Source organism: Chiloscyllium punctatum, chromosome 30 (genome assembly GCF_047496795.1).
Source record: "Chiloscyllium punctatum isolate Juve2018m chromosome 30, sChiPun1.3, whole genome shotgun sequence".
NCBI classification, from domain to species: Eukaryota; Metazoa; Chordata; class Chondrichthyes; order Orectolobiformes; family Hemiscylliidae; genus Chiloscyllium; species Chiloscyllium punctatum.
The window spans coordinates 27645737-27660039 of record NC_092768.1 but is presented as its reverse complement, the minus strand read 5'-3'; the positions used below and the strand labels follow the sequence as shown (position 1 = coordinate 27660039).

Genomic DNA, 14303 nt, shown 5'->3' with positions numbered 1-14303 from the left:
CAGTTTTGCTTTTAAAGGATAATATATTAAAGGTAGGCATTTGATCCTTCAGGAACTGTCCACACAGCCCAGCCCTGCCTCCTTCACCATACATGTGATCATCTCCACCATTGCCAAATCACAATGCTCAACTCTCTTTGAAATGGCTAAAGTACTCACTAACCTGCATGGAAAACAAACTGTTGATAAACCAAATGCATACCAGATTGTGGACATATATGAAGTTGCCTTGCATGTCCTACAGTCAGGAAAACTGATGAGGAAATGGCTCGCAAAAAGAATAAATTAGAGCAGAGATATTCTTGTCATGCCATTAGAGATGGGGTTAGATAAAGACAACTGTTGGATGGAATATCAATAAAATACTAAAAAAAAGGAAGCAATAGGAAATGAATGTTGTATATATAATGGATTGTTGTTGAATGTATAAAGGCAGCACAGAACAGACAAGGATGGAGATCCACAGCAGTCAGACTTCTGGCAACAGGATGACATTTATGATTAAACAAATTGTTAAGATGCCTATTTGAAGTGAGACTTTTGCGATCATCAGAGGAACCAGGCATGTAGGAGAGACAGAAACCTCACCCACTAACTGGGTTTGCCTAGGACAAGGCAACATTATATTCTGCATTCTGATTTATTACGCTGATGTCCTTATGTGAGGTATGATTTGCCTAGATAGCATGCAAAACAATACTTTTCACTGTATATCACTACATGGGACAATAATAAAAATCAAATTGAATCAAAAGGTGACACAACCTGAAAAATCAGAGCAACACTTCTTCACACATAAGGCAGCAGAAATATGGAACACTCTTCCACAAAACTCAGTCAGGTTAGGTTATCTCAGCTAAATCATTTTAAATCTGAGATTGTTAAATATTTTAGCTAAGCAAGGATATCCTGGAATATAGACCCAAGAGATGGATTAGAGTTAGGACGTGGGTCAGACATAAACTCACGAGAGAAGAAATGATTGGCCTCCTCCTGTTTCTAAGAAGATTACGTTGCATTAAGAAAATTGTCCATACACCGATCCAAAGTCTCCTTGGGCGGTCTAAACCCAGTCTAGACCAAGGCCTGAACCTCACCCATTCTACTCAATTTTTTGTCTACACAGTCAGTTCTATAGAAACATTGTCCTCAATTCGTCAATCGCATTATAGCGAACTTGCATGAACAAAACACGCATTATAGTGGAACGACCTATACGAACAGACAGTGACACTGGGGGTAGCTCTAAAACAGAACTGAGAGACAGAATGAACAATTTCACTGTTTGCAGCACGTGAGAGCATGCTTCCACAAACAGCTGTAATTATTTGCCTCCTAACCCCCATTCCACATCCATTCAATCGACAACAGCCTTGACTGCAGGCTGTGGCATCATAGCCAAGAGGGTGCCTGTGGAAGTGGAAATTGCAGTGGACAAGTCCCCTAGCTGCAAATAATGCAGGGAAAATAGAGCCGGGAACTCAGCAATTGGAATACACCCAGCAATTCCTCCTTGTTCTCAACGATTTTGCTTAGATTTGATTTGTTATTGTCTCATGTACAGAGATACAGTTAAAAGTATTGTTTTGTGTGCTAACCAGACAAGTCATACTTTACATAAGTACATCAAGATAATAAAACAGAATGCAGAATGTAGTGTTACAGCTACAGAGAAGGTGCAGAGAAAGATCAGCACTAAGAGTTGAGGTGTCCGTTCATAAGTCTGATAACAGCAAGAAGCTGTTCTTAAATCTATTGGTACTTGTGTTTTCAAACTTTTGTATCTTCTGCCCGGTGGAAGAGAGTATAACCAGGATGGGAAGGGTCTTTGATTACTTTCTTGAGGCAATGGGAAGTGTAGATAGAGTCAAAGGAAGGAAGGTGGTTTTCATGATGGACTGGGCTGTGTTTACAACCCTTAATTTCTTGCAGTCTTGTGCAGATCAGTGCCATACCAAGCTGTGACGCATCTGAATAAGAAGTTATAGTGAATCTATAAAAATTGGAAAGATCCTTCGGGGACATGCCACATTTCCTTAGCTTTATGAGGATGTAGAGGAATTGGTGTGCTTTCTTGATGGGAGCAGCGATATGAATGCACCTGGACAGACTGATGGCGGTATTTACTTCTAGAAGCTTGAAGCACTCTATCACCTCTAGCTCAGCACCATTGATACAGAGAGGGGTGAGTCCTCCACTCCTGCTTCCTGAAGTTGATGACCAGTTTTCCTGACATTGAAGCAGAGATTATCGTCTTTATACCATGCCACTAAGCTCTCTCTTTCCTATACATTGTCTCATTGTTGTTTGAGATCAGACCCACTACAGTAATGGCATCAGCAAATTTGTAAATGGAGTTAGAGTTGAATTTGGCCACACAGTCACGAGTGTGTCATGAGTATAGTATCAGCCTGGCAGGGCACCAGTGCTGAGGACTATTGTGAAGGAGTTGTTGTTGCCTATCCTTACTGATTGTGATCTGCAAGTCAGGAAGTCAAGGATCCAGTCGCAGAGGGGTGATCAGAGTCCAAGGTCTTAAGAGTTTGGAGATGAGTTTGGTTGTAATTATGGTGTTGAAGGTGGAGCTGAAGTCAATAAATAGGAATCCAATATAGGTGCCCTTGTTATCCAGACGTTCCAGGGATGAATGAAGGGCCAGGGAGATGGCACCTGCCGAGGACTTATCACGATGGTAGGCTAGTTAAGGCAATTAAGGCAATCTGGGATGCTGAAGTTGACATGTGGCATTCTGGATTAGTGGTGCTGGAAGAGCACAGCAGTTCAGACAGCATCTGAGGAGCAGTGAAGTCAACGTTTTGGGCAAAAGCCCTTCATCAGGAATAAAGGCAGAGAGCCTGAAGCGTGGAGAAATAAGCTAGAGGAGGGTGGGGGTGGGGAGAAAGTAGCATAGAGTAGCATAGGTGAGTGGGGGAGGGGATGAAGGTGATAGGTCAGGGAGGAGAGGGTGGAGTGGATAGGTGGAAAAGGAGATAGGCAGGTAGGACAAGTCCGGACAAGTCATGGGGACAGTGCTGAGCTGGAAGTTTGGAACTAGGGTGAGGTACCTATTGGAGTCTATGCTACTTTCTCCCCACTCCCACCCTCCTCTAGCTTATCTCTCCATGCTTCAGGCGCTCTGCCTTTATTCCTGATGAAGGGCTTTTGCCCGAAACGACGATTTCGCTGCTCCTCGGATGCTGCCTGAACTGCTGTGCTCTTCCAGCACCACTAATCCAGAATCTGGTTTCCAGCATCTGCAGTCATTGTTTTTACCACCCTGATGTGTGGCATTACTAATGTCTGAAGCTCTATAATGATAGATATCAAAGCTACCGGGTGGTAATCATTAATGCATGTTGCCCGTTTTTTTCTTTGGCACCAGGGCGATAGTGGTCTTCTTGAAGCAGGTAGTAAAGGAGGGGTTAAAGATGTATGCAAACACTCCCGCCAGCTGGTTCACACAGGATCTGAGCAGACAACTAGGGACCCCCATCCCGGCCAGGCGCTTTCTGTGGGTTCACTCTCAAGAAGGGCAATCTGTGGCAGTGACTGTGAGTACAGGTGCACCTGAGGCTGTCCGGGCAGATGACACCATTTCATTGACCTTCTATTCAAAATGAGCACAGAATGCATTGGGCTTGTTGGGGATGGATGCCTTTCTGTCAGTGATTCTACTCGACTGCACTTTGTAGCCTGTCGTACTGTGTAAGCCTTGCCTCAGTTGACATGTGTTCGTGTGGTTAGTATGAGATTCTAATTTAGTCTGGTATTGATGATAGTGTGTCCTTGATGGCTTTGTAAAGATCATACCTAGATTTCTTGCATAGGTCAGGGTCACATGACTTCAGTAGGGAGTGGATCTTCTGGATTATCCAAGGCTTCCGGTGGGGGAACACTTGGATTAATGTCTTAAGCATGCAGCCCTCTGCATACTTACTGATGAAGTGCCAGCAGTGGCATACTCATTTAGATTGGCCACTGAATTCTTGATTATGGTCCAGTCCACTGACCCCAAGCAGTCATACTAGAGCTTGTCCATTGCCTCAGACCAGCAGTGTCGACCTTTCTGTACTGGATTCTTGCACTTCCCAATAGTTCACCGATGGTTCTGCACTAGATCCTCATTGGTTTAACGAATACCCATTCATGGTTGGTCAGTCGTCTAAGACTGCAATAAGGAGAATTCACTTAAAAGAGTTGCGAATTCTCAAACTCAATAGTTGCAGATGCACTTTCATGAAGTATGTTTACAGTTAGGATAGATGTATTTTTGGTCTCACTGGGAATCAAGAGATATAGAGTGCGAAAGCAGAGCTGAAACCAGAGATCAGCCATGTTCAACTGCATGGCGTGAATGGAGCAAGCCTCTGGAGGTAAATGGTATATTGCTGCGCGTGGGAGCCATCTGAACACAGTTGCATACTTTTATTCATTTATTTCAAAATACATAAATAAAACTTCCTAAATCACATTCTCTGTGAGCAGTAGCAGTCTGCATATCAAGAGACAAGACAGACCAGTATCTGACATAACCAGCATACCCTCAAAACACTCCAAAGCACAACTACAACCCTATCAGAACTCCTGTCTTTGTGCGCGCTCACATTTGACAGACAAACCGTTAGCGTTCTCTCACCTGCAGCAGGATGTGGCAAATCTCCAGGTAACCCTTCTGAGCGGCTGCATGGAGTGGCATGCGTCTGCTCTGCTGGTCTGTCTGGAAGTTAGGATCGTGGTCATCCACTGGGAAGAGGCATTTAAAAAAAAACAAAGATTAAAAACTAATGGTGAGACAACAAGATGTAACAACATCATCTGCACCCCCAACTGCAATGACATTTCATCTTCCCAACATTCACCTACCACCTCAGCCCTTTTCCAGTTGCCACACTGCTACACAGATTACCCAAGGCATTTTTTAACAAATGAGCACCAGTGGGAATCTTTCGATGGGACCTTTAGCAGCCAGTATTTCCTCCACCCTACCTTGTGGATCTGAGCCTTCACTGGGGAAATGTCTCTCATTACAGCCTCAGTTACACAACTGAGCTCCCACTTGCCACGTGAATTCAAAACCGATGGCCACGACAGTAGGACATTTCACCTGTTCAGCCCAGGTTAGAGCTTTTATGTGTCTAGCTGTGAGTAGGTCTGTCTGCGTGCTTGTGCGCTTCTGTGTAATGTGTGTCTTTCTGCCTGTTGCGTTTTGGAGAGGTCTTCTTCTCTGGCCAGAGCAGGTTCCAGGCTGATTTAATCGAGGCTTTTAAAACTACAAACTGTTTTGGGAAGAGAAATAGTTTCTGGAGCAGCAGGAGGTAACCAAAGGACACAGGTTTCAGACCATCAACAACTGAATCGGAGACAAGATGAGGAAACGTGATAAGTTGTGGCAATCAAGTATGTTCTACCTAAAAGGGCGGTGGAAGCAGATTCAAAGATTCTACCAGAGTCTGCGCCAATATAACTACCACTAAAAGTGTGTTAATCCCAATTTCCTGCACTTGCCTCATATCTCTGAATGCTATGATATTTGAACTGCTCATCCAAACATTTTTAAATGGTTATAAAAAGGTTTCTGGTCTCCATTACCTTCCCAGGCAGTGCATTCCAGATTCCCACCACCCGGAATCTAGGTTTTTCCTGAATCCCCTCTGAACCTCCTGCCCCTTACCCTAAAAGCCATGCCCCATCCTGACTGACCCTCAACCAAGGGGAGCAGCTGCTCTCTATTTCCCCTGTCCATGCCCTTTAATCTTACACATCTCAATCATGCCCCGGCTCAGTCTTCTCTGTTCTCTAGAAAACAATCCAAGCTGATCTAGTCTCTCTTTAACTTAATTTCTGATTTCCAGGCAACATCCTGCTGAACATTCTCTATATTCCTCTAATGCTATCCCATTCTTCCTGCAGTGAGATGACCAGATCCACATACAGAACTCCAGTTGTGGCCTGACCAACGCTCTGTATAACTCCAACATTATCTCCTTGCTCTTACACTCTATGTCAAGACTGATGAAAGCAAGTGTCCCATAGGCCTCCTATTCACATATTCTGCCGACTTCAGGGATCTGTGAATAATTACCCCAAGATCTCTCTGTTCCTCTAAGCTACGCAGGGTCCTAAGATTCATTAAATGCATCCTTCTCTTGTTTCTTCTCCCAAAGTACATCACCTCACACTTACCAGGGCTAAATACCATCTGCCACTGGTCTGTCTATCTGACAATCCACCTATATCTTCTTATTAGCTACAATCATGTTATTTGTTATTGATCAGTCTTCTAATCATGGTGTCATCTGCAAATCTGCTGAACATTCCCCCCTACATTTTCACTGAAATCATTGCACGTATAACAGCAAGAGTCTCCAATCACTCAAACAGCCTTCTACCACTACCCTTTGTGTCCCGTTACTAATCCAGTTTCTGATACATCTTGCCAAATTTCCCTCAATTCCTTGTGCTTTAACTTTCTCAGTGCCCCATATGGGACCTTGCCAAAAGCTTTTGCTAAAATCCATATAAACTGCATCAACCAAACCTTCCCTCATCCACATGATCACATTTTCAAAAAAATTCTAACAGATTTGTTAGGTGTGACATCTCTCTGACAAAGCCATGCTGACCATCCCTAATTAACCCATGCTTTTCCAAGTAGGTGTTAAATTTTTCCTTCAGAATTTTCTCTGATACTTTCCTTACTGCTAACGCAAGTCTCACTGGTCTGAAATTTCCTGGTTCATTGTTACCATCCCTCTTAAAAGTTGAACCATATTGGCAATCCTCCAGTGCTCTGGTACTACCTCATGGCCAGAAAAGAATTAAAATTGAGCAATTTCCTGCCTCGCCTCCTGCAATAACCTGGGCCTTGGGATTTGTCGGTTTGTAAGCCCAACAGAGAGTGTCCAATACCACCCCATTTTCTATGTCAAACAGTGCAAATTCCTCAGTCCCTTTTCCTGAATTCTGTACCTAAGTTGTCCTTTCCAGAGTGAAAACTGAAGTATTCTTTCAACACCCTTCCAATATCCTGCGGCTTCACATATAGTTTGCTTCCTTGGTCCGTAATGGGCCCTACTCATTTCCTGGTTAACCTCTTCTGTTTAACGTATTTATAAAGTATCTTAGAATTCTCCCTAATCCTGTTCGGAAGTCCTTTTTAATGCCCCTGTTTGGCCTTCTAAATGGTTTCTTAAGTTTCCTCGTGCACTTCCTTCATTCCTCTATCATAATTCAGAAAAGGAAACTGGACAGATGTTTGAGACAAGAAATTTATAGGCTGCATGAAAAAATTCAGAGCAGCTAAATGCATTTGTGATGTAGCAATGGACCGATAATCCAGTGGCCCAGGTTTCAAATTCCACCATGGCAACAGGTGGAATCTAAATTAGATTGACCTTTCTCCAAATAAAAACATATCTTGTTAACTGTTTTCATCTTCCACTCGCCATGGCCTTCATCAGTGTGCCAACGATAGGAAAGCAATGCTTTACAGTTTCTGAGAAAAGAGTTAACTGGTTGGCAAGTGGTCTCTATTTGCTAGAGACTTTGCCATGGATATTGTGAAATGATGGTTGATAGCACTCCCTTTACACACAGTATATATAAAGTTGTTCTTCTTGCATTGTCATTCTTGCAAATATCCTGATGAGTGCCAGTCAAAAATTTTGGTCAAAACTGTGCCTTTTTAGCAATATTCAAGTTCTGTACCACCAAATAACTACTTAAAATAAATTAATAAATTCAATTGTTTATAAAATAAAATGGAAAGTCAAAGATGAGTCTCAGTAATGGCAACTGTGAAATACCATGTATTATTATCAGGTTCATGCATACCCTTCTGTGAAAGGAATCTGCCATCCTTAACTGATCTGACCTGCGTGTGACTCCACACCCACAGCAACTTGGTCGATTCTAAATTGCTTCCATGGATGATTAAACAGTCAACAAATGCCTTGCCAGCAACACCAATAGAAAAAGGAAAGAACACTTTCCTCAAGGAGACAGCAGCCAGCAAGATGGGCCAGCTGGTCTCCTGTACATTGCCTATTCTGCGACTCTATCAGAGTGCATATGCTCCTGCTATACTTAACGGCAAGCCCTCACCTACTCTTACAAGAGAATTTCAATCTTTCAAAATTCTGTCACAACAGACACTGCTTACCTACAAGAAAAACAAGACAAAAAGGGATGAAAAAGGCCAAATGCACTTACGCAGCATGAGCAGCACTTTCTGCAGTTCACCCTGCTTGGCCCAGAGGTATAGCTGTCGTGGATGAAATCGCAGTTTCTTCCGCCTGCGAGGGAAGACAGTCAGATTGGTCGCTCCACATAAAATCCAGTCACACAAACAACATCGATATTGCACAACAGAGAATGATGACACCATCCCCTCGAAGACTTGTGATGAGATCTTCAACCTGCATGAAAAGTCTCAAACCTGCATCGGACTCCCTTTGCCCCGTCAACGTGGATTGACCAATGATGAGCAAGTGAAGGCAATGTCAGGTTGGAGATGGAGATGGAGCTGGAGGGAAATCTTGGCTGTGACAGTCCGCCTCAGTCAAGGCTGGATTGGGATATTGTTTCACGGTTACAGGGGAGAAACCAGATGGTGACCTATTCAAGCTCTTTAATGTGATAAAAAGATTCCTAAGGACAGATGAAGGTGCTCCACTTGAAGCAAAAACTAGAGCCAGAAATCTCAATAAAGTACAATAGAGAATTCAGGAGAAACTTCTTTACCCAGTGGTTTGGATGTGGAAGTCACTACCACATGGAGTGGTTCATATGAGTAGCACAGATGTAACTGAGGGAAAGATAGAGAAGACCACATGAATGAAAGGAAAAGAAGGGTTTGCTGAAGATTGAGTTGCCATGTAGAATGCAAACACCAGCTACACAGTGCATTAGTAACACATAATATTGCACCAGGTAGTTATGGCATCGGTTGTTCAGATGCAATTTAAGCAAAGCACCAGCAAGTGTGACACTACCAGCTCAGGTACAGTACCGACAGTTCAGGAACACCTCAGTCCAGCACTGGCAAATGTGGCACCATCAGCCCAAGTACAGCACTGAAGGACATAGGTAAAGCATTGGCACTGGAGCACTAGCAGCTCAGGTATGGCACTGGCAATTGTGGTACAGCACCAGCAGGTGAAGCACTGGCAGGAGTTGCACAGTCACAACAACAGTCCACATGTACTCATGGTCAGAAATAGGAACTTCTTAAGAGAAATACAAAAGCTTCTTTCTTTTTTGAACTTTGTTACCTTTGGATCAGAAAGATACATCAGCGTGTGCATAGTCAGATACCTCAGCTTTCAAAGAGTGCAAGTACTCTGCCAAAAAGTTCCCACTCACCTCTCAGCTTGTTGGAGAACCAACCCTTTCTCCAGAGCCTCTCTGCCAGGTCCAGGTGGAAGTCCAACAGCCGACAGCGTTTTTCCAGACGGCAGGACAATTGATGGGCCCGAGCTGTCAATACTGTCTGCTGGGGGTTCCAGGCTCGATTTCTTTGCTTCTCCGTTCCCGCTCATTCGAGCACTTCAGAGGAAAAATAGGGCATTACAGAGGCTTTCAATGGGGAAGTTGTAACTTCAGCCACTCCCAGTCCAGAGCAAGGGCTCAGCAGAATCTGACTCCAATGCTACACAATGTTTCAGTCCAGCTACAGAAACAGCTCACTGAAAGACCTAAAGAAATTCCAATCATACCTCAGCTTAATATATATCAACAGCAATCTTCATTTAACTGAGTAAAGTGCCCTGACGTACTTTGGTGAGCCACACAAGGAAACAACTAACAAGAAACCAAAAACGTGATTAAAGTGATAAGGAGCAGGCTTGAGAGAAAACAGATGGGATGGGGAAGTGACAGAGAGAGAGAGAGAGAGACTGAACACTGGGATTAATGGAGCACAGATGTTTCGGATGGTTGTTGAGCTGAAGGATGTTACAGAGACAGGGACAAGGGAAGTCAAAGAGGGGCTTGGAAACAAACCTGAAAGAAAATTGAAACAAATACATTGCTGGACTAGGGAGCCATTGTAGAATGGGACATGCTGCACGTCTGGAGTTTTGGCTGACCTGAGATTATGAGATGGTAAAATGTCAGGGGATCTGGAGGTGATTGACAAACAGCATTTGGTGTGCGTTAGTGTGATTGTGACTCCCCCTATACATTCAGAGCTCCGCATCCAATAATCCAGCTCCTGCTCACCTAGCGTGTGTGGTGTCGGCTCTGCCATTCATCAGGTGCTCCTGGCTGGGAGGTGCTGGCACCGGTACCATGCTGGATGTGTCTGCTTTAGCCACTGTGATCTCCTGTGCTTCAGAGGCATCCTCCCCACAATGGGGGCAGAAGATCATCCCATTCAGTTGGGAAACGCAGCTCTTGTGAAAACGGTGAGTGATCCTGAAGTCCGGGTGACACTCCAGAAACGATCCCTGTAAATGGCCCAAAATAAGCCTCACACACACGCGCCACGCAAATAGCACTGGCGACCGTTCACAGAGTATAATGGGAGGTCGTAGATAAATCGAGATGCAGGAAAAATAAATCTTAATGGCACATCTAAAAAAAAACACTCCTCACCACAGTCGAACAAAACAATCAGTGCGTAGTAACTGGATTTCAGACATGCAAAGATGTTGCAAGTTTGAGGTTTATAAGGATGTTATGTTTGGGACTGTCTCTTCAATTTAAGGTAAAAGGGAAGAATGAAGTAGCACATTGCACCAATTCTGAATTCTACCCGGTCTGTGATGCAACTTTCAAAGAACTATGTTCCAGAACCCCCAGGTCTCTCTGTTTGACAACATCGCCCCGACCCTACTATTAACTGTACTAATCCTGCCTTTGTTTGTTTTACCAAAATGCAATACTTTACATTTATCCAAATTAAACCGCATTTGCCACTTCTCAGCCCATTGGCCTGACTGATCAAGGTCCCTCTGTAATTAGGTTGTAAATTTGCTCACTGAACTGGTGTTTGTAGCTCAGGTTGTACAGCAAACTTTACAACTTGATCCACAACCTGTGTTACAAATCTTCTCCAAAATCTCAAATTGCTCTGTAATCTTAGATAACCTTCTTCACTGTCGACTGTACCACCAGATTGCTGTTCCACAAACTTACTAACAATGCCTCTTGAATTCCCAAACAAATTGTTCATCAAAATTACAAACAAAAGTGGAGCCAGCACTGATCCCTGCGGAACACTGCTGGTGACAGGCAGCCAGTCCAAAAAACCCTCTACCGCCAACCTCAAGCCAATTTTGTATGCTGAAATGCATGTGATCTAACATTACTAATTAGTCCATGTCGACAAAGTCTACCACTCTGCCCTCAATATTTCAGGTTACGTCCTCAAAAACTCAATCAAGTTTGAGAGACTTGGTTTCTCACTCAAGGCTATGCTGACTATCCCTAATCAGTCCTTGCCTCTCCAAATGCATGTAAATCCTGTCCCTCAGAATACCCTCCAACAACTTAGCCGTAACTGATGTCAAACTCACAGGATTATAGTTCCCAGGCTTCTCCGGACAGATTTTCTTAAATAAAAGCATAAAATATATAAAAAGGTCATCCTGCACCTCATCCGTGGCTATCAATGAGAAACGATCTCTGCTGAGGGGCCCCCGCAATTTCTTCTGTGGCTTCCCACAATATTCTGGGATACACTTGATCAGGTCTTGGAGATTTATACACCTTTATGTTTTTTTAAAGACCTCCAGCACTAATTCTTCAGTAATGTGGACTGTTTTCAAGACATCAATGTTTATTTCCCCTAGCTCACTTTTCTGGACTTACCGCTGTACAGAAGTAGCCACAGCCCGGGCAGCAATGGTGTTTCACCATTCGAGCCCTGTGCACTTCACACAGGACCATCAGCGGCACTCGACTGGACGGTCTCATTGTCTCACATTTGGTGATGCTGTTACTGCAGCCACTCAGCTGGGAAGACAGAAAACAAACAGCAAACTGTAAACCTTGTCATTCCCTGTTATAAGTAATCAATCATCAAATGCAGCCATTCCCCATATTAAGAGGCATTCGATAAAATCCCTCCCAAGATAGCGTCAACTAAAGTCGAAGCTCGTGGAATCGAAGACCGGTTTGGAAACTGGTTGAGTAGAAGGACACAAAGTAGGAATGACAAATAGATACTTGCAAAGGCAGGATGTGACTAACGGTGCCCTTAAGGATCTTTTTGGGCCTTGACCATGTTTATTAATAATGGAATTTTTCTATTGCCCAGACTGACAAGCTGGGTATCATTCACAAATTTTGAAATTTTACTCTGCATTTCAGAATCCAAGTCAATCATACAGTATAGCATTAGGAAATAGCAGTGATCCAAGCACCGACCCTCAGGGAACATGTTGACCATCTCCAGTCTGTTCAAATAACTATTTCTTATGACTCACAGTTTTCTGTATTTTTTTTAAAAACGGCCAATCCACCAATTCCATGAGCCTTAATTTGTTTAACCTTAATTCGATTACAGAAGAATACACAAAAGGGGGAGAAGGCAGCCTCTGGGCCCCTTCAACCTGTTCTGCCATTCACCAATATTATGTCTGACCTGACTGTGGCCTTAATTCCATATGGCCTCTGCCGATAATCTTTACCTCTCTTGCACATCATACATCCCTGTCTACGATGTAAAAATGCTCAATGTCCCTACCTGCACTGTACTCTCAGGAAGACAGTTCGAAAGACACTCAAACTTCTGAGTAAAATATTCCCTTCATCCTCATTTTAACTGGGAGATGCCTTATTTGAAACTGTGCCCCCTAGTTCCAGTCTCTCTCACAAACAGAAACACTCTTTCAGGATCCACCTTGTCAAGTCTTCCCATGATCTTATGGTTTCCACTAAAATCATCTCTTATTCTTCTGAAGTACAATGGATACAAGGCCCTGCTTGTCCAATCCCTCCTCAAAAGATACTCTCCCAAACCAGGTATGAGTGGAGTGAACATTTGTTGAGCTGCTTTGAATGAATTAACACTTCTTAAATCAGGGGATGAAAACTGTACACAGTACTCCAGTTACGGACTCTCCACCGCCCTGTACAACTGTAGAAAATCATCCTGACTTTTACATTCCATTCCCTTTGTAGAAAGTGATAACATTGCATTTGCTGATGTGGTACTTTGCTGTATGGTTTCTTATAGCCCATAGAGACAACATCCCATTGCTTTCCCATCATCAATCTTCTTGTGACTTCATCCAAAGATTCAATTATATTAAATCAAATCTTTAACAAAACCCTCATTCACTAACTCAAATCTTTTCAAATGCCTGTTGATTTGTTTGTTCCCTGATCATGGTGTTGACAACCCAAATCAATGGCTAAGAAAGTTCTCACACCCTTTCGTGAATAATGGTATCATATTTGGCAATTTCCAATCCTCTTGCCTCTCTCTTAGAATCGAGGGAAGATTTGAAGATTACGGTCAGCCCTTCAGGCATAACCAGCCCCTCCAGTTCCTATAGCAACCGGAGACGCAAGTAACCAAACCAGAATTTATCCATTCGAATTTATTCCATTGTGGTACATTCTTATCAATCTTCATTCCACCCATCATCCCACACTTGTATTTCATCAGCATCCTACAAACATGATACAGAGAACTGATTAGCATTCTAGCCCTGCCCTGTGCTTTTAAAAGTACATCTCCCTTTTTTCCCCTAATATGACCCACTCTACCTTTTCACAACTGCTTGCTAATTGAATGCCAGTGGGAAATCTCTTGGGGATGAGTTTAATTTGGTTATAAAGGATGGATGATAACATTAGGTTTTCCTGTCACCAGTCTGCAGAGTGGTCAGCCTGTGGCAGGCACACCCATCTCTCTCACCTGTCCATCAGTGCTCTCAGTCGCCATGCACTTGTTGTTGGAGAGCTCAGTGATGCGATCAATCTTTGGGGCCTCCATTCGGCAGCTGCACAGCGGCAGCTCCTCAAACCGATCCGTTTCCATGGAGCTGGCATCATTGGACACCCCTGGAGAGTGATGTGGAGAGTTTAACCAGGCATTATTGAAAAGGGGTTTAATTACATCAGACAAAGGAAAAGCATCTGGAGAGACAGAGGATGCAGACATGGGTGGAGGTTGTGCCTGAGGAGATGGGGCTGGTGGCACTGGTGGTTGTGACAATGAGACAGAGGGCGGAGCCGAAGGTTTGGGGAGGAACAGACTGTCTGACTACTAATAGGGCAGGGAAATTGGGAGCATATGGGGTATAGGAAGAGGTGAAAATAAAGGAAATGATTCTCCTTTATGACAGTCA

The 14303-nt window shown here is 43.5% G+C and overlaps 1 protein-coding gene across 3 annotated transcripts in view; it reads right to left on the bottom strand.

Moving 5' to 3' along the window:
- The window catches only part of LOC140455342 (histone-lysine N-methyltransferase EHMT2-like), a 91180-nt gene that overhangs the window by 35695 nt on the left and 41182 nt on the right, over nucleotides 1-14303 (bottom strand). For all 3 annotated transcript variants that reach the window (XM_072550121.1, XM_072550124.1, XM_072550122.1), the window contains exons 15-20: nucleotides 13871-14016; nucleotides 11815-11958; nucleotides 10222-10448; nucleotides 9364-9546; nucleotides 8212-8294; nucleotides 4637-4743 (exon numbers count right to left, since the gene is read on the bottom strand). In XM_072550121.1, the coding sequence (XP_072406222.1) occupies nucleotides 4637-4743; nucleotides 8212-8294; nucleotides 9364-9546; nucleotides 10222-10448; nucleotides 11815-11958; nucleotides 13871-14016 (890 nt within the window). The remainder of the gene's footprint in view (nucleotides 1-4636; nucleotides 4744-8211; nucleotides 8295-9363; nucleotides 9547-10221; nucleotides 10449-11814; nucleotides 11959-13870; nucleotides 14017-14303) is intronic.